At 37.8% G+C, this 21,687-nt stretch overlaps 1 protein-coding gene across 1 annotated transcript; it reads right to left on the bottom strand.

Moving 5' to 3' along the window:
• Positions 1-711: 711 nt before the first annotated feature.
• On the bottom strand, positions 712-21,188 carry LOC128740714 (uncharacterized). The gene is made up of 4 exons (XM_053836279.1): positions 21,126-21,188; positions 7,384-7,469; positions 5,123-5,249; positions 712-950 (listed from the first exon to the last, which is right to left on the bottom strand). Exons 1-4 carry the CDS (start codon positions 21,184-21,186, stop codon positions 712-714), a joined length of 513 nt encoding a protein of 170 aa, XP_053692254.1. The 5' UTR covers positions 21,187-21,188.
• Positions 21,189-21,687: the final 499 nt, after the last annotated feature.

Genomic DNA, 21,687 nt, shown 5'->3' with positions numbered 1-21,687 from the left:
AATTATTATATTCATTTATTGATTCAGATCGACGGTATGCATCAACGTTAGTGTTGACGATCGTCCACCGAATCTTAACAATGATTAGTTTATAGTTAAAGTTATCTTATGCTTAGCGTCTGATTATATTGTTTGAATAGTTTATTTTACAGTTAGCCTTATCCTAACGTTAGGTATTGTATTTTAATGTATATTTTGTTTTTAAATCATGAAATTGTGTCTTTGCTGACAGTAGACATCATGTACCAAACGAGTATCTTATTAACCTAAAACAAAATGTACATTCCCTTAAGGGTATACAATAAAGGCCTATGCGTGAATAAGTATTAAATATCCTTGAATATGCGCAATTTTTATATTTACTTTCGACGTACGTTACGTTACATTTACTTTTTACAGTTTAAGTTGTTTACTTGTTAGTTCTATCATTAAGCATGGCTTGTTAATGTTTTATTACTATTATTTTAGTGTTAATATTGAAACATTGAAGACGTCTAAGAACAGTGCCATAAACACTTCTTCGATTAGATTATAAAATTCAGCAAGCTTGCGTAAACATTTCATGGTTATTTACACTGGTTTAGATACGTTAATGCATGTTTTGTAGTTCATTCTAGTTCGCAAAGATTGAATATCATTGTATGTCATATAAAAACCGATCTATTCCGCTACGCTTCGATCTAAGAAATTCTACCATAAGCGAACGCAACCTTAAAGTAATAGATTATTGGTGAGAGCCATTGTCAGCAGCGTGATGCCTGCGGTCAGTGTAAATGACGTGCGACCTCCGAATGGGACATCAGCGCCGTTGCATTCGTCATTCTTGCAGATCGAACAGTGCTGGATGTCGACATTGGTTTGCAGTTTCGCCTTGCCGAATGCGATCTGGCACGGGTCCGTTTTGCCTCCGTCCAGCTGGCAGCCACGATAGGTCATTGTGTCGCCATTTTCTGGAAAATTTATGTGCATATTTAGTAGTGGAAAGGGTATTTGATACAGGCTGAGGCGAGCTTAGACTATCAGATTTGGTGTAAAGGTTAAAGGTTTAGTACGGATTTAGTATGCTTACGATCGGAACTTGGTCAGAAAGTCAAATAGAGTAAGCTAGCCATAAATCTAGTTTTATTCCAAAAAATTAAGAATCTTCTTAAAAACCTTTGTATCAAATGCAATTAACGATGATTAAATTGAATTACGATCGAAAACAAATGAGAGCATGAAATTGGTTGAACCACTGCATTTATACTGTTATTAGTTTTAATAAGTTTGTTCTACTAATTTTGATTTTTAAGACTTATTTCTCAACGAAATTCGTCGAGGAAAAGCAAATATATAAATACGTAGCACTTCTTTTTTAGCAGCAATTCCAAGATATAAATATTATCGAAATATAAAGTTCCTTCGATTTTGTTCATAACTTATGCACTCTCGGAAACATTAGACCCGCGGGCGTCTTCATTTGGTCCTTCTGAGTTAGTGGTCCCATAAATCATTCTCTTTGAAATTTCACGAATATCAAAAATGTTAGCTTTTCGTTTTTACATCATTTGAGAACCAAAGAAATTCCAATTTTCATTAGTTTTTCTACACAAAGTCGAGAATTTTTTTTTACGTAACATATCAGATATCGCTAACACAATTTTTTGTTTGTTAGATACAATTTATTTAATGGAAATAATGTTACGAATATGCAGTGGAGACGCATGGCGTTTTAGTTTTACCTGGGTGAAAACGAATGTTTCCGGTCAGGTAATGGAGGGTAAATTAACCATTAGTGGACCCTTTAGTGCTTGAATTATCTTCTTCTGCGAATTATTTTGAACTGATAATTCAAAAACACCCAAAGCCCCCGGATGGCACTTTCAATATTAGTAACTTTAGATTAACCCTTAAAACATATCAATTCATTTTGCAAATCTCTATATTTTACAAATTTTCCAATTATGAACCTACAACTTGGTCTGTTACAAGAATTCTAGTGTATTTTACATGGAGGGTGTTCATTAATAGCGACATTTTCTACATTGTTAATCGTATAATGGACACTCACTTGTTAAAAGTGTCGATTTTCAGGAACTAGCAATAAAAAGCAGCTTAAGTTTTACCAACTAAAATGTGTGTTATATTTACTGCTTTCTTTTTTATGTCGTATATTCTCAGGTATAAGAAGTACAAGCTAATAAACGCCGAACTTGTACCCGAGGACCATTTTAGGTAAAGGGTCCACTATAGGTTAACTTACCCGATATTTGCAAACTGCTTTTGCAGAAAATCACCCTTATTCTGTGAGGCGAATGACGTGACTAATTTGCAGTCACCGCGAATGAGATGACAATTGTCATCTAGGTGATTCGCTTTGTCACCTAGGTGACACGGTTTGTCACTTAAGGGTTTGTCAGAATAAGGGTGATATCTTTTTACTTGCCGTTAAAATCAAAGCACCATGCGTCTCCATTGCATCATTCCAACCATACTTTTAAAAAATGTCAAGCTAAAAATTGTATATTTTTTAATTTTGGCTATGTTATAAAAAAAAACTTTCCAGAAAAAATATAAAAGATAGAGGTCTCTATGTTTCTCAAATCATGATTTATATCTTTGCAGATGGCTGTTAAACGGTTGGGTAATGCGTACCATCGCGATGCACCTTCTTCCAGCATTACCTCTACCGGTATACCTGGAGATCACCCAACCAGACAGAATCACAAATCGACCACATTCTGATAGATGGTCGGCACTTTTCAGACATTATCGACGTCAGAACCTATCCGGGCGCTAACATTGATTCGGATCACTACCTAGTGATGGTAAGAATACGTCAAAAACTATCTGTTGTGAACAACATACGATACCGGCGCCCACCACGGTATAATCTAGCGCGACTGAAGCAACCGGAGGTCGCCGAAAACTACGCGTTATCTCTCGAAACCGCGCTGCCGGAAGAGAGTGACCTGGATGAAGCCCCTCTTGAGGACTGTTGGGATGCCGTGAAAACAGCCATTAACAGCGTAGCGGAGAACATCCTAGGCCGTGTACCACCGAATCGACGTAACGAATGGTTTGACGAGGAATGCCAGCAGATGTTGGCTGAGAAGAACGCAGCGCGGGTACAAATGCTGCGTAGAGCCACCCGTCAGAAGGTGGAGCGATACAAACAGAAGCGGAGGCAGCAAAACCGACTCTTCAAGAAAAAGAAACGCCACCAAGAGGAGAAGGAGTGTGAAGAACTCGAACAGCTGTACTGCACGAAAGTTCTATCAGAGACTCAACGGATCTCGCAAAGGCTTCGTGCCACGGGCCGAAATATGCAGAGATAAAGATGGCGGTATCTTGACTGACGACCGTGCGGTGATCGAAAGGTGGAAGCAGCACTACGATGAACACCTGAATAGCGTGCAGGCGGAAGACCATGATAGTGGAGGAAGTGACCACATTAGTGTAGCAAGCAATGAAGATGTGCAACCCCCATCGATAAGGGAAGTTGAAGAAGCTATCCAGCGGCTGAAGAACAACAAAGCAGCGGGAAAGGATGACATTGGAGCGGAGCTTATTAAAATGGGCCCGGACAAGTTGGTCGGCTGTCTGCATCAACTGATTGTCAAGATTTGGGATACGAAACAACTACCGGAGGAGTGGAAAGACGGGGTTATCTACCCTATCTACAAGAAAGGTGATAAGATGGATTGTGAGCACTACCGAGCGATCACTATCCTGAATGCCGCCTACAAAGTGCTGTCCTAAGTCATCTTCCGTCGACTATCGCCAATAGCCAATAGATTTGTGGGAAGTTACCAATCCGGCTTCATGGAGGGTCGGTCTACACGGACCAAATCTTCATCCTGCGGTAGATCCTCCAGAAGTGCCGCGAATTCCGAGTCCCCACGCACCACCTGTTCATCGATTTCAAAGCCGCATATGATAGCGTAAACCGACAAGAGCTATAGAAAATTTTGGACGAAAACGGCTTTCCGGGTAAGCTTACTAGACTTATCATGGCTACGATGGATGGGATCCAATGCTGTGTGAGAATCTCGGGTGGATTGTCGGACCCATTCGAATCTCGCAGAAGACTTCGACAAGGAGATGGTCTTTCCTGCCTACTATTCAACATTGCTCTTGAAAGATTGATTTCGTTGATATCCTACAGAAACCTACAAAAATGGCAAAGACCCAGTAGCATCGCCACTTCACTGCGTAATTTCAACGATATGCGAGGAGGAGAAACCTCCAGGGTGGTTGGAAAGTGTAGTTTATCTCATCTTCAAAAAGGGCGACCGGCTCGATTACTGTAGTTACCGCAGCATTACGTTGATCAACGACGTCCACAAGATGCTCTCCCAAATTTTGTTAATATGCCTAACCTCAATAGCAAAAGATTTCGCAGGTCAGATTTAGGCGAGCTTTATGGGGGTCCGTGCTACTACGGATCAAATTTTCCCTTTACGACAAATACTCTAGAAAGGTCGGAAGTTCATCATGCCTACGCATCATATTTTCGTGGATTTTAAGGCAGCGTATGATGCAGTCGAGCCCTGGTGCGAGTGACGTGCTACGTGCATGTTTCGGAGGCGCCCTCGAGTCCTTTCCAATCACGCAAAGGGTTACGGCAAGGGGTATGAACTGTCCTGTCTCCCTTATGCTGTTGAAGGTGTGATCTTCGGCAGAAGTAACCAACTTCTAACGTTTGCAGATGACCCTCATTTCAATACTAGAAACCTCGAGGCGGCGGAGGCAATTTGTTCTCTTCAAGAACAACTAGAAACAGGGATAGAGAAGTCCAACGTGCTAGATGGCTCGATCAGATTGAAGCCGATTACTATACTACTAAGTTTTCTTATTCGAAGCTTTATAGCAAAAGTCGCCTAACATAGGCTAACATCAAGCTAGCGGTCACATTTATAACATAATCCTTTTACTTTTTTAAATATTATTTTCGTTTATTGATCAATTAACTGCGCTCGCGCACATAATTTCATTGAATTCTGGCCCATTTTGTAGGATAATTTTGAAAACTTCCCTCCCGTAAACTTAAAGTTCGTAAAAAGTATCAAACATAAGACAATTAATATCGGAGCCAGCTGGAAAAAATAATCGGTTGTCTGCTAATGTCCACTATACCTACCGTTAGTGGCCACAATCTTCTGGCATACCATCGGTACGGTTATCTCGGCACCTCCACGGTAGTCGATTCGGGTCAAGTCAGCAAGCCAATTACCAGTAGTCGCTGCCATTTTGCTGGGAGTGCATTGCTGCAAGTATACGTACAAGAGAATAGGTTAACGGCATGTTGTATCATATCATGCTTCGCAATGACTGTGTCTTTGTATTCCCTGACTGATGTTTAACCGGTACCGTTCAGTGCTAATTCGATGGAAACAGGTGTTCAATCACCGGTTCTGACACGCTGCACGAAAAGTGATTTCATCGACTGTCAATTATTCAGCTGATGGGGCGAACTTGACAGCTCCTGATCGGGGTGTAGGTATACGGGTTGGGCAATATAGGGAAACAAAAGTTACCACCGCTTGTTGCGATAAGCCTTACAACTCACAACCGCAGACCGAATGGCGGTCTGATATGCGTTACAAAGCCCTTGGTACAAGGTATCGGATGAGAAACTTTAAATTAAATGTTGATAGATTCACTCGGTAATCTTAACAATTTTTTGGCGTTTAATTGGTATGTCATGTTTAAAGACAGCATGAGCGTACCAAACGAGTATGTTCTAAATGCCAACAGTGAACTGTATCGTCTCACTATCAAATTAATTTCATTCCAACCAAGGTCGTTGGAAATATACAATACATCACTCACACATGATTGAGTAATTCTTGCTGTACAATTAAAATGTTTCCTTCGGTATCGTTGCACGTGATGGGGCTGCTTTGACTCTAACGCCATACAGGAATTAGTAAAAACCTCTTCGTAGCTCAAGAAGGTTAACATAATTCACTAGAAAGTGAGTTGGCATTTTGAGCAGATTTAAAGATAATCTGAACGTATACACAGACAATCCCTTGTGAATTTATTAGGGTTCAATGTCATCGACTTGAAATTTGCTAATAATAGCTACTTTCGATCATGTTTGTGAATGTCACCAAGTAAGTCATATTATTGAGTTGAATTATTCAAAGATGAAATAAGATATATTTTTGACTCTTACATTCACATTGACATTATTTAGTTCAACTCAACAGCTTATTAGTAGTTTCTGGTACATACTATCTGGTGATGTTACCTAAGCTAGGACACTCCCCTTTGTGCTCGATAACCGCAATCAAGCCATTACTTAATTCACAAATAAATTGCAAAACTGATCCATGGTGTGCGAAAAGTTACTTCGATGGCGTCTTAATAAACTTAAATTACCTGAATTATTTTATGTACCTACTGCACTATTTACAATGGCAAAATAAATCTTCCTATTTCAACTTCAACTAATTGCAGAGTCGTAAACTAAAAATCGTTACGTGAACCACAGCAGCACAACCCCGGACGAAAATATTCTGCCAGTGACAAGTTTATGTGTACCATAGCACATAATCGTATTACACCTGTCGCTGTTCAAGAACCATGCGGTAGAGCCAAATACAGGCAGCACATCCATTATAAACTGATACTATTTGTTAGCTCCACAGTTACAAACTTGTGTGTTAAAAATTGGTTATGAAAACTGATTGCCATCTTTCTAGTATTATATAATTGGTTTAATCAAAGGCCAAATATCAAGACTTCTACCTTACTGTGCAGCACGCCACCAGAGAGCACCATATGACACGCGACAACTGAATAAATGTCTGGAAAGATTGAATGAACGCATGAAAGGAGACGGGTAACCAACGCCGGTTGACACACCTTTTCAAAAAAGGTGGTACTGATTGCAGCATGATGGGATTGCCACCTAATGTTCGTTGGAACAAAAATAGAAGGAAGTTCAGAGTGAAAGAACCTTCTGTTTGTAATAGCACACTGACAGGACTAAACTCAATTGAACAAGTAAGTAAATGTATAATCAACAAAATCTTGTAGACTGGAGTGTTGTATGTTTTTTGGTTGAATCCCAAGTGAACATTAATAAAACTACAAAACTGTTTGTTGTTGTTGCTTTTAAAGAAAGTTTCGATTGTTTTTGCTACTATCTGCTCATCAGATCGACGAGCCATATCAGCTCATTAATGCCACAGCACTTCCGCGCATAGTTCTATGTACAAGCAAGCCAACTGATAAAGTAGTGACTAATTTGCTTTTCTCATTCTGAGTAATCACAATCATTTACATAGCCTATACCTTTCACTTGAAAAATTATCCGCTTAAAACGGTCTCTTACAAAACCATATGAAAACATGGTGCTAGCTTACAAATGAACCGGAGAGTCACACATACCTCCGCTATGATTCCGGAATTTTTATTAATCTCTGTGCAGTCCTCATTGCTGGTCGAATCACAGTTGTAGCACTTGATACAATGACCTGAAAGAAAGAAAAAAAAACCAATTCTCCATGTACAGTGAAAAGCTATTTGGAAATTGTATGAAGCATAGAAGCACGAAAAGAATTAATTTTTGGCGTCAGCTGTGAATTTTTCTTTAATTTGTCACCTACGTACGTTATATAATTGTGCTACTGAATAACGTACGAGAATTTGATAGATGGTAGTAGAAAATAAACCGAGCAAATTGTTCTAATGACCACATGTTGAATCTGATGTACGGAGGTGTTATGAATGCTTCGCTCCTTGCGAGTGCTCCGGTCATGGGATAATGCTTATAGGAACTAATCCATTATTGTTAACCTTACGGTGCTGAACATCATTTTATTGCAGAGATTTCCCCTTCTGAGATAGCCTATATACCAGCACTACAGCACAACAGGATCACACAATACTGGAAGTGCCGCTGTACTAGGAAATAGGTAGCTTCGTTTTGGCTTAACGTTTCCTTAAAACTTGCACTCTCTTTCGTACTTCACTGGCACCAATTGTAGTTTGAATAACGATGCACATGCAAAGCTGAACACTTAATCTCGTTGATTACGCTCATTACGTTCCGATCACGAATGCTATTTGCAACCTATTCCCAGCAGGATAAAGCAAGGAAATTGCAAAAAAGGGAGCGGAAGTTATATCTATCTGCACAGTTTACTAACAAGACTCGCTTCGCAGTGCCGGGTAGGTATTGGTTTACGATATTGTACCTATATCTAGACACACTTGCCTTCCATTCATTACGAATATCCCGGCTGGCCTCTCCTGGAAGGCATTCATTCAATTCATTAAATTGCTTCTGGCACAGCGAATTAATATGTATGCATACATTTTGTACACGCGAAAAAGAAACAATTTAAGATCGGCGCAAGTACACGCAACGCACACTTAATGGTGGCACGCACACCTGTAATAAAATATAAAAACACCACATGTACATTCACCTTGACCGCCATGGTAATAAAAATAGCTGGTGGTTCTTTATTCTTTATGTTAATCATAATTTTAACTTTCTTGCACGAAACATAGAATACTGATGATGGCGGCGGGTGGAAAAATTAGTTCCATTACACTTCGGGCAGGGTGGTTTGACCTTACTTAGGTATTGATTTGTTTTTTTTTAAGAAAGTTTGACGCAACCTTGGGTTTATTGAAATCAATCTTCGATACACATTATACCGTGTCCAAACTTAAGAAGAAGGGGGACACCCGACCTTACAGAAGCATGTACTCCAGAAACTGGAGACTGTAGAAACTTGAAAACTCCAGACTTCCGAACGTTATATGGACATGGACAGGGACAGACTTGAATTTGAATTAATTTGCACGTTTACTTCAAACCGTACTTGAAATTGGTCACGAAATTGGATTCGAAATTTTATTTGTAATTAGCTATGAAGGCGAACCTAAAATTTAATTAAATTAGAATTGAAATTGGTCTTAAAATAGGGCATGATAGCGAACCTGAACAGAAAAAAGCAAGCCTTGGGCTTAAACGTCTTTCTAAGACTTGACCCTTCTTTATCGACAGACTTCACGGCCGGTTGTTAGAGTACAGGACAGTTACGGAGCTAGTGCAAAAATCCTACTGACTCTATCTAGCAGCATCGCCTAGCCGAGATTCGAACATACGACGACTGGCTTGTTAGACCAGCATTGTACCTCAAAGCTAATTAGGTGGTACTAGCGGACCTGAAAATGGACTTCGGAATTGAATTGGAGAATTAGACTTGAATTTACGCTATATTTCAATTTTTCAAATTAAATAGAAAACTGGGCTTGAAACTGGACAAGATATTGGACGTGAAATTGAATTTGCATTTGCAGTAATTTAGACTTGAAGTTTAGCTTTAAATCGATCTTAAAATTAGACACTAAAGTTTACTTAAAGACGAACCTGAAGTTAAATTTGAAAAAAATTAACAATTAGAACATTTTTCCTGTCGCTTAATACTGAAGGTAGGGGTAGCTTGCGACCACTTATTCTCGATATAACCAGAAAATGAACGGTTTGCCCACTAAAATCACTCGTCTGCGATTAGTATTGCGGCTACGATATTCTCATCCTGACGTAAATATGGTGCCACGAACACATCAATATCAGCAAAATTTTTTCTAATTATACTCTCTTGCGCTACAATCGCAACCCACTGACCAATTTTAATTCTCGTAAACGTATTCTGAACAACATCAATCGCTTTTTATTATCAGAACGTGAGAGGTCGGCACACTAAAATCACTTAACTGCTGTAGTTATTAGACAGTAACGACTGTTGTCCTAACGTGAACATGACTCGACGAATACATATTAGCGAGTGAATATTTGCGATATCTTCTCTAATTAAACATTTTTTTGTCAATTTCCCTGCCTGTTGACTAGATTTCATTCTCAGGAAAACGCGCTTAGACGGCTTGCTAGTTGGCGTACAAAATCACCAAAAAGGCTACTGTGTTTCTTTTTTTGCTAACTCTGGAAACTTCGAGCAAATGTCAGTTTGAAAAAAATTGCAAGGCCTATTACTGTACAAAGCGGCTTTGTTCGCGCATGCAAAGACTATACAGTAACAAAGATAATTCTTCGGATGTAGAAATTGTCCTACCAATAGGAGACTGAATCTTGCCTAAATTACGCAGCTTGACGATGAAATTAGCGATCTCATTCCAAGTAATGCGTTAACTGAGCACGAACGAGTTATAATCGAAATATCGTTTTTATTGCGGACTGGCAATAAGGCTTTGTCAACTCGAATAACAGATTGTAGACTGCTTTTCTCAATCAATCCAAATACATAGATCTCGTTACGCCCCTCATCTCGTTGTTATCAACTAATGTTCATCACGCACCGTTTCATTTACTACTGAACAAGGCGTGCGAATGATTAGAATGACAGCAAGTTGGAAACTATAATTTGCGTACCTTACTAAGCAACAGATCACTGAACGTAGCGTAATCTTCATTCTATAACACACTCCATGGAATCATTGGGAACCTCGTACCGCACAGAAAACGAACCTCCAACTCTGTTTTTGTCAAATTTTGGTGGACGTCGGAAAATCCCTACGCCATGGTGGTCTAATTGGCGGTCGCTTAGGCTTAGACACAAATAAAGAATCGAATACAATCGACATTTCCCTCGTGCTTTTGAAAAACTGTACTGACAGTCTCACAGCGCCGATTCCACTAAACTCTTTTATTCCAATTCACAAGTCTGGTAATCACAACAGCGTGTTCAACAGCCAAGGAGTCGCATCTCTTTGCTTCCTTAGTAAGATATTAGAAAAATTAAGTAATAGCGCCTTACATTAGTAATTTGCATCATTTATCTTCCAGCACGGTGCCTTAGGAAATCCAGAACGGTTTCGGTTTCCGGTTAACCATCTGATATGTTTCGTCTCTACTTTGCCCAGAGAAGGCGTAGCAAATGGACTCGGTTGACATCGATCTGCAACAGCTCTCCATACTGTACTTTACTAAATAGTTATCGTCATGTTGAAGCACAGGAACTTTCTGGATTGGATCACAGATTAGTGTGCTTGAAATTTGACGGATCGCATTGCGTACGTTATAGACAACTTCACTTGCTCTCAAGCTTTTCTTATTTTGTCAGGCGTCCCCCAAGACAGCTTACTCGGTCCATTGCTCCTCAACATCTTCGTAATCGACTTAGCTATAAATCCACGTCTTTATTTTTAAACTATCATTTGCTGCTGATTTATTTATTTATTTTTTTTTTTAAGTGTCGTCATTGCAAAACATTCTTTCACTATCGACAATTAAAGGCATACTGTTAACAAATTGAAAAATAATGAATATGATAACGAAAATTGCAGTTTTCATTCATGCTTCAAAAACTAAAAATCGGTCAGTGTGTGGGGCACAATTGGCACCCCCCGGAGCATAATGAGCACCCATATAAACACATGCTTGAAGGGTTTATACAAGTACAACATCCACACTCACACACACATTCATACACACATACATACACATATAAACATACACATACACACCCATACATACACATACATAAAACGTGTCAAAACGTCGAAAAAACTATTGGCCGCTAGCCGCTTAAAGCCAATTGAGCCGCGGAGGTTGTCTCTGGAGCACACGAAGAAAGTTTCGGATGAAGCTTAAGTTACTTGTGTACAACCTTTTCCGTTTTTATCTGCAAGCTGGTATACGAGGCTTCTGATACCACAGGTAGTAATACCGTAGCATCGAGCCTCAATATCTAAAATATGGTCTGCCAGCTCTTGTTCTGCAGCGGGAGCAAAAACAGTTTTGAAGGACCAACATCCTGCCCCGAGATTACCGTTTCGTATCGCCTCACATACCGAGCTAACGTCTGCCGCAGAATTCCGTGGTACTTGGCGGCTTGTTTTGTGGATATTCCGTCTAGCCTTATAGTGGTCAAGGCCAGTTGCAAGGCCTTTTTTGACCAATTATATCTTCCGGGTTCCCTTGGCCTATTCATACCATCACTGTAAACAAGAATTGACGCGATGAACAAAGAAACTGACCGGTTAGTTAATGCGATTTAGTGCTCGTTTCTCCCCATCTAAAGGTGCCCATTTCGCCCCCAGTCAAGTAGTTAAAGTAAAAATGGGGTTTTACACTAAATATAGTATAAAATCAAAACTTCAAAGGAGGTGACATTGTAGATACAATGTATACATCATGTTGAAGTGTGCACTTGATAGTTTAAGATATTTAAATGATCGTAAAAGCTTATTTGGTGCTCCAAAATTAGATTTTTTTCAGCATCTGAGAACCAAGTTGAGTTTTTTTTTAATATATCTCCGTGTTTTAAAAGGAGAGATCACTCATTTTTGATAAATAGATACCTACATCAGTGTTTCGCATGCCATATGATATTACAAAATGCATACTTTCGTAGAAAAGAGGCTCACTTACGTGTGCTCACTGTGCCCCTAATCCCCCTACAGTCGCCAGATTGCATGACTTTACAGAAGGATCTAAACATTTTAGTACGTATCGGACCCGATTATCCGGAATGAAAAAAAAATTCACTACGGATAATCGAGCCATATTTTTTTCAAATTTCTAATCGATTATTGAACCAAAATCAACATGATTATCATTGCTTATTGTATGCAGTACATTTATAAGACCAAATAAAATTAATTAAACTTAAGTGGACTGAATTAAATGGACCACATAATGGGATTGAATTCAAATTCATCGTCATATGTTGTAGATCGTAGTTGGCATTTGTCAAACATAAGAATTGTTTGCTTAAAGTGTGCATATTTCCTGTCCATTAAATTGGTGTAGTTCTCATATATCACTATATCTATTATTGTTGCAGGCCTAAAAAGTATCAAGTTGGCAAAACAAGTCAGACATGCTCGTTTTTTTGTTAGATTATAGTTACTTTAACCAGCTTGGGTCATTCGTGACTTCTGTGGGGTTGGGATTTGAACCCGGGTCCTCGGCGTGAATGCTAACCACTACACCTGCTTGTTTTCCCAAACTTTTTTAGAATAAAAAAAGCCAAAACTATGACTTCCGGATAATCGAAAAGCACCATTTTTTCCGGATAATCGAACCCTCGGATAATCGAACCCCCGGATAATTGAACCTCCGGATAATCGAGTCCGACCTGTAATCTAGTTGGGTAATGGAACACCTTCATCCGAAGTAACATTTTCTTTTACAACCTCAAAATTGATGCAAATGCGGAGATATTTTCCGATATAGGCGACTAGGAGTTTGAATTATTCCACCCGCCTGTAAAGTTTTTCGTAAAAAAATCACGAAAAACTAAATCTATTAAATGCCAACAACCATCAAACGAGTTGGTCGAAAGCGAAGTAACGATACTTGAACCACCTTTACAGTACCTAATAGCACGTCTGCTAAAGCAGTGTATTTTTTTCTCTCGCCTGCACTTGAGTCTTCTCACTGTCGAACAAAGCACGTGCAATTCAGAACTTTCTTCTATTTCCAGCAATAACTTTTAGCCGTCTTGGATTTTTCTGTAGGTACGTACTTATTCTGATGGCCAACTAAAATGGGTTATTTCAAACCAGTTGGCTATGATTATAGTGGAACGTGATCTTATTAATAATGAACTTTCATGAAGCTTTATTAGAGCGTGTGTGTACATATATACATACATATAAGAGTGCAATAAATGTTGGTAATATTAACGTATACCAAATTGTAAATTATCGACAACGATTTAAAACAAAATATAAAACAATCTCTCCGCAATAGGCGAGTTATTTTTAGTTTATATTAACAAAACATAGAACATTGCAATCGTTCTACGATGTAAAGTACACTTTCGCAGTGATGCATGCACGAGACGCTGATGCATCCCACCAAGGGAAGTAAAGATTTATGCGCCAGCATGTGTCTCTTTGCTGCTAGGCAAAGGAAGTGTGCCAATAAGCACATGTGTCCGAAGCAGAAATACAATATTATTACGTCTATTACTATCGATTTCGTTAGCAACTGAGGCAACATTAATTGGAAAATTAAAGGTATACACAACAATGTTTATACACGGCATTTGGTTTAATTGACACGCATATCGCGCATTGACACAAACTCCGCCACTTGCGAAAAAATCAATTTAATTTTTCACATATGGGGGCGGACGGTCAGTGGTCGCTCATTCGAGTAGCAGCTGCAGTGTGTGGAATGTAAAAATAGCCAGATTGGTACTCCACCAAGTAAAAATAAATCTGATCATTAAAATAGCTCAAAATAGATGCGCATCTGTCACATTCATGGTTAAACAAATTCAACACTGATGCAAACACTTTTCGCCTGTTTGCTTTCGTGCTTTCCAAAACAAACGACAGCCGGAACGGTGAAGTCACATGCGCCTGATATTGTTTATTTTTCGAAACGGCAAACAATCCGCCGTTAACCAATTCAAAAAAAAATCTTTGTTGTTTCCGGTGAAATACTTCTCAATCGTCGGATACTGCCGATAAACATGTCACAAATATTCATTAACCCTAAAATATCTCTATCGACGTCATGAAAAAAAATGTCGATGACATAAAATGTGCGCCCTTTGTCACAAGCCGAACTTGAGTAGTTTCAAGTAATAGATACTGTAGCTTGGCTCAACTATATTTATGCACAAATTTAACGATTGGTTTCGGTATTTCAACTCAAGTGAGAAAGGACATGTTTATGTTCCATGCCTAATTTAATTTCTTTTAACGAAATACAACCCTAGTTTTGCGTCGTGTTGCGAATCTATTACCATTTGACTAAATTAAATTTGTACATCACTAAAATTCGACATTCAGGATTTGTGTACTTAAGCTATTATAAATAGGCATAGTATAACATTTATCTATTTTCTGTTGTCTATAAACTTACCAAACTTATCGCAAAAGAATTAGTCACACATTAAACAAACCTATTTGCGAACGTCCAGTTGTCCTACTTCATCCGCACACAGAATTTTTGATCGTTATATGTAGGTATAGGTAAGGTTTTATTTGAGCCCGACTGAAATTACTCGCTTCCGGAAAGCACGCTTTCACCTAAATCCCTCCGAGGAACTATTGAACCGCCAGCCAAAAGAAACCGGGGAGGGCGAACCAAAGCCAGCGCAATCTATCTCTTCGTGAACGGCACTGGTGGTGGCCAAGATAAGAGAACCGTGGGCTCGAAAAAGCACTCGCTATATAGGAACAGGAAGGCACTGAATGGCACTGCCATGAAACTAAACTGAGGGTGGGTGGGATATGGCAACCCAATTCAATCCAGCCCCAGGTCGGAACCAATCCATCTCCATACTCTTACTGTTGTAAAGTTTACGTCCGCAATAAGGGATTTACGTAACACGACATCAATCGAATTTCGCTAGCTGCTACATCGTTTCTACATTTTATTTTCTGTCGGTATTTTTAGGTGACATCAACCGCGAGGACATAATGTCGAAGGGAACGGTTTATGCAACCATTGGATTTTTGCAGAATTTCTTCTTTATTAGCTATATTCTTTTAGCAATTTTAAGAAAAATAAAATCAGGTATTTCTCTTCTATCGAATTTTTGTTGTAGTCAAAAGTCACGGTTTCGAAATAAATAAAAAATGAGCTTTTATGTCAAAATTTATTATATATTTTAGATACCTATTTAACTACATCATCGGTTCTCAAATAGAAGTTCACAGAAACCACCAGGAGGCTCGCAAAATTTTTGTTAGTAAAGTGGAGAATTTCATTCTCTTATGTTTATTAAAAACGTTTCAGTTGGCATCGAGAAACGACACTGCGCTAATAAAACAGTCGTCGCATGTTCGAATTTTGACTGAAAGTAACTGTTAGAGTCCATTAGATCGTATCACAAGGCTTGCAATTGTTTTGCGCTCTAACAGTATTATGTTGGTCAATATTTTTCAGCAAAGTGGTGCATAATAAAATTCTTTTTTCGCTTGTTAAAATTTGGTTTCATTTTCCAGGATATATTTCGGTTCCCAGTGGAATTTTTTTCACGCGACGGGTAACAGATGGAACATTTTTTTTTTCGATCACTTGGTAAAAGGTCAGTCGGTTGCTTAACATCTGTATAACACACAGATTAAAAATTAACATCAACCATCTTCATGTTCACGATATTTTGCAGGTTTGCCCCTTGAAAGTCCTAGAACTGACGGAATTCCTCCAGTATTCATAAAAGTGTCGTCGCCCCACCACCAGTAAACACATAGTTAGATTAAACTTCTCGGTCGGTGGTTCTACAGTAGATGAAGGAACAGGCACGATCTGTGTCTAAAAAATAACCCAACCCATGTCGCTACCTTAATAAGGGGGGTTGTGCAGTCTCCTTTTGTCCAGCGCCTCAATGGTTCAAAGGTACAAGTACTAGCGAGCCACATACCCTGGCGGGTGTTGCCATTTCAAAAAACAACTTGTCATTACTTTCCCCTACCGTCCTTTCATCAATTGTAGAACCACCGTTTCAAAAAATATTAATAAAATATGTTTGACCGCATTTCAAGGTCAAGACGAAAAAACTTTGGTCTAAATTAATTGTGTAAAAATAAATTCAAATCTAATTCCAAATCCGGTTTCACACCCAATTTCAAGTCCGATTTCAGAGAAAAATTCAAGATCAATTTTAAACTCATTTTAAACTCCAATTGTAAGTTCAATTTAAAATCCGCTTTCACGTATCCGAATTTCAAGTCTAATTTTTTAAAGTCTTGTTTCAAGCTTGTTTGCTTGTTTATATTTGAGACCTTTTTACTATTTTTGATCATTCAGGTCTGTGTGTAGTCTCAAGTAAAAGTTAAATTTTTGTTTAAATATGAGTAAGCCTCAGCTTCAGTTTAATTTTATGTCAGATTTCAAGTCCAATGTCAAGTCCACTTTCAAGTTCAATTTAATCTATACCACTAAAAGTGACTTTCTGTCCGTCTTTAAGACTCTTATAGACTCGAAAACTACTGATCCGATCGTCGTGAAATTTTGTATGCAGGGGTTTTTAAGGACGGTAAAGGTTCTTATGATAGTTCGGAACAAATGGAACACAAATTTCTGCATAACTTGAAAACCAATCAAGCAAATGGAACCAAATTTGGCATGTTTTTGAAAGAAAAAAATTTGGCATGGCAAATTTTGAAAGAAAAAAATGTTTCTATTGTGGTTCGAGAATCGAGACCACCCCCTCTGAAAGGGGGAAATACAAATTTCAATCAAACATGAGAATTAACCAGGCAACTAAAACACAAAATGTGTATTTTGCGTGTAAGAAGCAGGCTCTGATAGAAGTTTGAACCGCTCCTTAGTGAAGACAGGGGGTTGCTTTAACTACTCTCAGTGCTATATTATGTACAAGAAGTTAATCTAAGGTTATGTAAGAGAAAATTACATTCAAACTGACAGGATGCGGCGTAGTTTGAAGATACTTAAAACACATTTTTTTTCTATGAAATGTTTCTACACAGAAAGAAAAACCATGGTAGAAACTACCGATCCGAGGGTTGAATTTAAAACACACACCTACGTCTGAAGTTTTTGGAGCGTTTTAGTAGAATACGAAACCTAAAATTAAAAAAGAAGAAGATTTATCCAATTTAATTCTACTATGTATATTTTATTCACGACAGATACGTATTTCGCCTACGACTTACAGGCTTCCTCAGTGTCTGTTTTCGAACAGTTCGAAGTAGAATTAAATTGGAGAAGTTTTCTTCTTTTTTAATTTTAGACACACCTACGGTTTTTATGCAAAAAATAATTTCGTTTAGTTCTACTTTGATAATACACTGGTATGTAAACATTACAGTAGAAAATACAATGACCTGTCAAAATTTATGGTAGTTTTTACGATATATTTCAAATGCCACCGAGTTAAATTTAACATTTATTTTTTATTAACATTCAAATTGATATTGAAAAATCACCATATAGTTATACCTCGATAGTACGTACACCTTTGCTTCGTTTAGCGTACGTCTAAATACGAATCACAATTTTTGGTTTTGAAGCATTGTTGTATTATGATTAATATTGCATGAAATTTGAAAATTTGCATACACTATTTAATAAATAAGGTATTGTCGTTATCGTCGGGCCACTGTTATGGTCGGGCCATCACAATTTTACAGTTTTAGTAACTCTTGATATCTATGATACTACCATTGTAAAACTTCTTACTGTGATAGCTAACTTTTCACAATATTGTGAGTTTCAATCGTGTATTCAAAACACCCGTACTGAATTCAGTTACTAAATCTTACAAAAAAAGTTTTCCAGGCGCAATGAACTTTTCTTCAAGAAATGATTCATGAAATGCAATTATCGAGATAAATTTTGAAAATGTATGAAGCGTGTTGTGCTGCACACGAAGACTATAGAAAAAATTCCTCCAGTAAGGTGTTTGGGAAGGCCAAGGTGAAATACTAGAAAAGTGCTATTTGTAAAGGTCGGGCCACTTGATTAGTCATGGTTGGGCCACCATAATTTTAAGCGCAGAAGCGCAATAATCGCTAGAGAATGTCAGTCACGTGAAATGTGATGAAATAAAGCAAAATTAATACGATAAAAACCTAGATCTTTGTTGTTTTTTTTCATTGTAGTTGTACACTTCGGAAAAGGCCATTGTAGCAATATTGATTTTACAAGATCGCCAAAATTTCGCAAAAATGCAATTAAAAATAGGGTATTTGTACCTATATGAGCCGTGGTTCACGGAATTCATTCTTTTCATGTCTCTATATAGAATTTCAATACGTATGTCTTAGATTTTCTGCGATGGCCTAACCTGTACAACATGGCCCGACTATGACAACAATTTTTGTCTTCGCGTAAATGCCTATAACTTTTTTATTTTTCAAGCAATCAGTTCAAAACTTTCCGGAAATATACCTTATTCTTAGACCTTCGCAACTATGTATTTAGATTTCCAAAATTCCTTTTGAAAGGAAAATTATGGGCGAATTCCAAAACGTGGCCCAACCACGACGACACTCCCCTATATATTTTAATGGTACTGATTTAGTATAGCAGTTAATTTTAAGGTTTTTTTTAAATCAATGATTTTGCCCTTCGTGAATCTTGGAACGTACTATCGAGGCAAAATGTACGTATTATCGAGGATACGTACTATCGAGCCAAAATGTACGTATTATCGAGGATATGTACTATCGAGGGTTCGTACTAAGGCGGGTGCGTACTATCGAGGTATACTTTGAACTTTGACTTTAGACTTTTGGCCTTTGATTTTTGAAACTGTGGTTTTCTAGTTTTTACTTTTAAAGTTTGACTTGACTTTTAATGTTTGCTTTTTAACTATTGCTGTTAATTGTTTGATGTTTGTTATTATGACTGTCGATTTGTGTTTTTGAATTTTGCCGTTTAGTTTTCGACTTTTAATTTTGGCTTTTGGGTGTTGACGTTCGTTTTCTTGACTTTTGAATTTTAACTTTTAGCTTCGGACGTTTGACTTTTAAATTGAATTTTTGGATTAAGCTTTTAACTTCCTGCCTTTGATGTTTGTCTTTTCGCTTTGCACTTTTGATATTTCAATCATGAGCGCTCAAACTATGCTATGCACTACTTGACACTTCACTATTTATGTATGACTTTTTACTTTTGTCTTGTAGCTAATTTTGACTTTTTGTTTTTGACATTGATTGACCAAAGAAAAAAAAAGAAATGGTGATAACTTTATTAATTTCAGTCGTGTTTTGTCGTTTTTATCTGTTAAACATCACTCTAGCGTACCTGCCAGATTTAAACCAACTATTACGCTGTTCTAAATAGCAGAAACAGACCAAAAGTTAAGAAAAATGTAAAATGTAAAAAATACTAATGTATTTAAAAAAAATTGGACCAAAACCAGTATTTAAATCACCGTAGATGAAGCCCTTGAATGGACTGGCACATAAGAACTGCAGCACTGAGTTGAACTCCTATGAGTCATGCCATATACAACAACCGGTTTGTTATGTGAACTTTAACAAATTATTTCTGATCAAACTAAGAGAAAACAGTATAGAATATTCTCTAGTTTTTAACTCTTAACAATTTATGCGAATCATTACAAATTAACCAAATGAATCCGACATCAATTCCAACCTGTGTTCAGATCTACCTTCTTTAAACTAGTGAGAAGACTTAAAACTTTCTAATCAACTTCAAATGAGTTCTCGTTCATAATTTCAATAGATTGATTTTTTTACATCCTAAAATCTACTAGATTTTTTCTTAGACCACAAAATATTCACTTCTCCGGAATATCTCATAAAATCGTGTGTGTTACCATTTATGCAGTTTCTATTTCGCGACAAATGCACAGAACAGCGTATTTTCCAATTTCTTTGGTGTGACTAACGTAAATTTAAATATTTCATTAGGTCAAAATTTTGTAAAGATAAATTTTACAGTTTTGGCAAGCGTAATAATCTTAAGTTAATCGAAGAAAGGCATTTAAGGGAAAAAGACTGCCAGGTTTTTATCAGGAGGTTTCATCCAAAAAACAACTGCCAGACGCATTTAGCTGTTCAGATAACCTAAAAGGCCGTAGTATCAAGACAAAATTGGTTGCGACGTTATTTCATATATACGATCAAGGACGCTTCAATGTCGCGGGCCTAAAAAATTTTTTATTGAATGAATTCCAAAATTTAGTTATTTTGCATAAATTTATCTAAAATCTTCCCTTATAATAGATTCTTGGAACGTTTGAGTTTGGTTTCCAATATTTTTTTGCTCAGCACTAGTTTCCAAAGGCTTTAGATTTCGCCTTTATTTCGACACTGACAAAAGTAATATTCTATTATAATTTGTCTTGCCAATCCAATCTAATCCAGTATCCAATCCCTGTCTTGAAACTATAGATTTTTTTCTATTGCCATCAATCACAGCACTAATTCTACGCAGTATTACATCCCAGTGCACAATTTTTATAATGACGGAGTATATAATTGATCTGAAATCCCGTGTAATAACAAACAGTAATTACGAAACCAGAATGCATTCATCAGTTATTAACAATAATATTCTCCTACTTTCCGCAATCGAATAATATCAATCAACGGTCACAATAGGTTATTCGAATGCAGCCCCATAAAATTGTGCACTGCGGATAATAAATATCGAAACTTTTTTGCACATGCATAAGAGTTAAAAGTTCACAAACCTGGCTCGACTGTGACTGCGATCACAATGATTAGCATAAAAATCGCATAAAATTTATGCATTTTATCCGATTTTCCGTTACTGGTTTACCACTGAAAATCCATTAACAGCAACTGTAAGGAAAGAGGTAAGAAAACGAACAATGGAAACGAGCTAAATTTGTGCCGGCTGTACTGCACTGCAAGTCCATATTTTGAAGGAAATAGTTTGAAAAGTTCATAGGCACCAGCCTTATTGACGGGGAGCTGGAAGGACAACCGGATAAAAGTTGCATCAGCACCCACGCGCTCCTTCAACTAGTCTGCACCCTTGTGGCTCCGTGCAAATACCGGAGCTACTAAGGAATTGGTTTTGATTTAGAGCACCTTTTCGGAGGCGCCTGGCGTCTTTCACTTCACCAGTAAGCGTCCTTTCCCTTCGGCTTTTTCCTATCACGTTCTTCTACACTCTGGATTGCACTATACTGCGCCACCCTCAGAATCTCGAACGATTATATAAAAAATACAATTATAACGGGAGGGCAACCGAAAAACGCGACCGAGTAGCCAACTACGGAGGTCAAA

The sequence above is a fragment of the Sabethes cyaneus genome, chromosome 3 (assembly GCF_943734655.1).
Source record: "Sabethes cyaneus chromosome 3, idSabCyanKW18_F2, whole genome shotgun sequence".
Taxonomy (NCBI): Eukaryota; Metazoa; Arthropoda; class Insecta; order Diptera; family Culicidae; genus Sabethes; species Sabethes cyaneus.
Note: the sequence above shows the minus strand (reverse complement) of the source record. Positions and strands in the feature narration are given on the sequence as shown.

Coding starts and splice junctions, on each gene's coding strand:
- LOC128740714 (XM_053836279.1), bottom strand. CDS start 21,186: ATGCATAAATTTTATGCGATTTTTATGCTAATCATTGTGATCGCAGTC. Junction 5,250..7,383: donor ATTCCGGAATCATAGCGGAG/GTATGTGTGACT, acceptor GTATACTTGCAG/CAATGCACTCCCAGCAAAAT. Junction 951..5,122: donor GAAGATTGTGGCCACTAACG/GTAGGTATAGTG, acceptor TAAATTTTCCAG/AAAATGGCGACACAATGACC.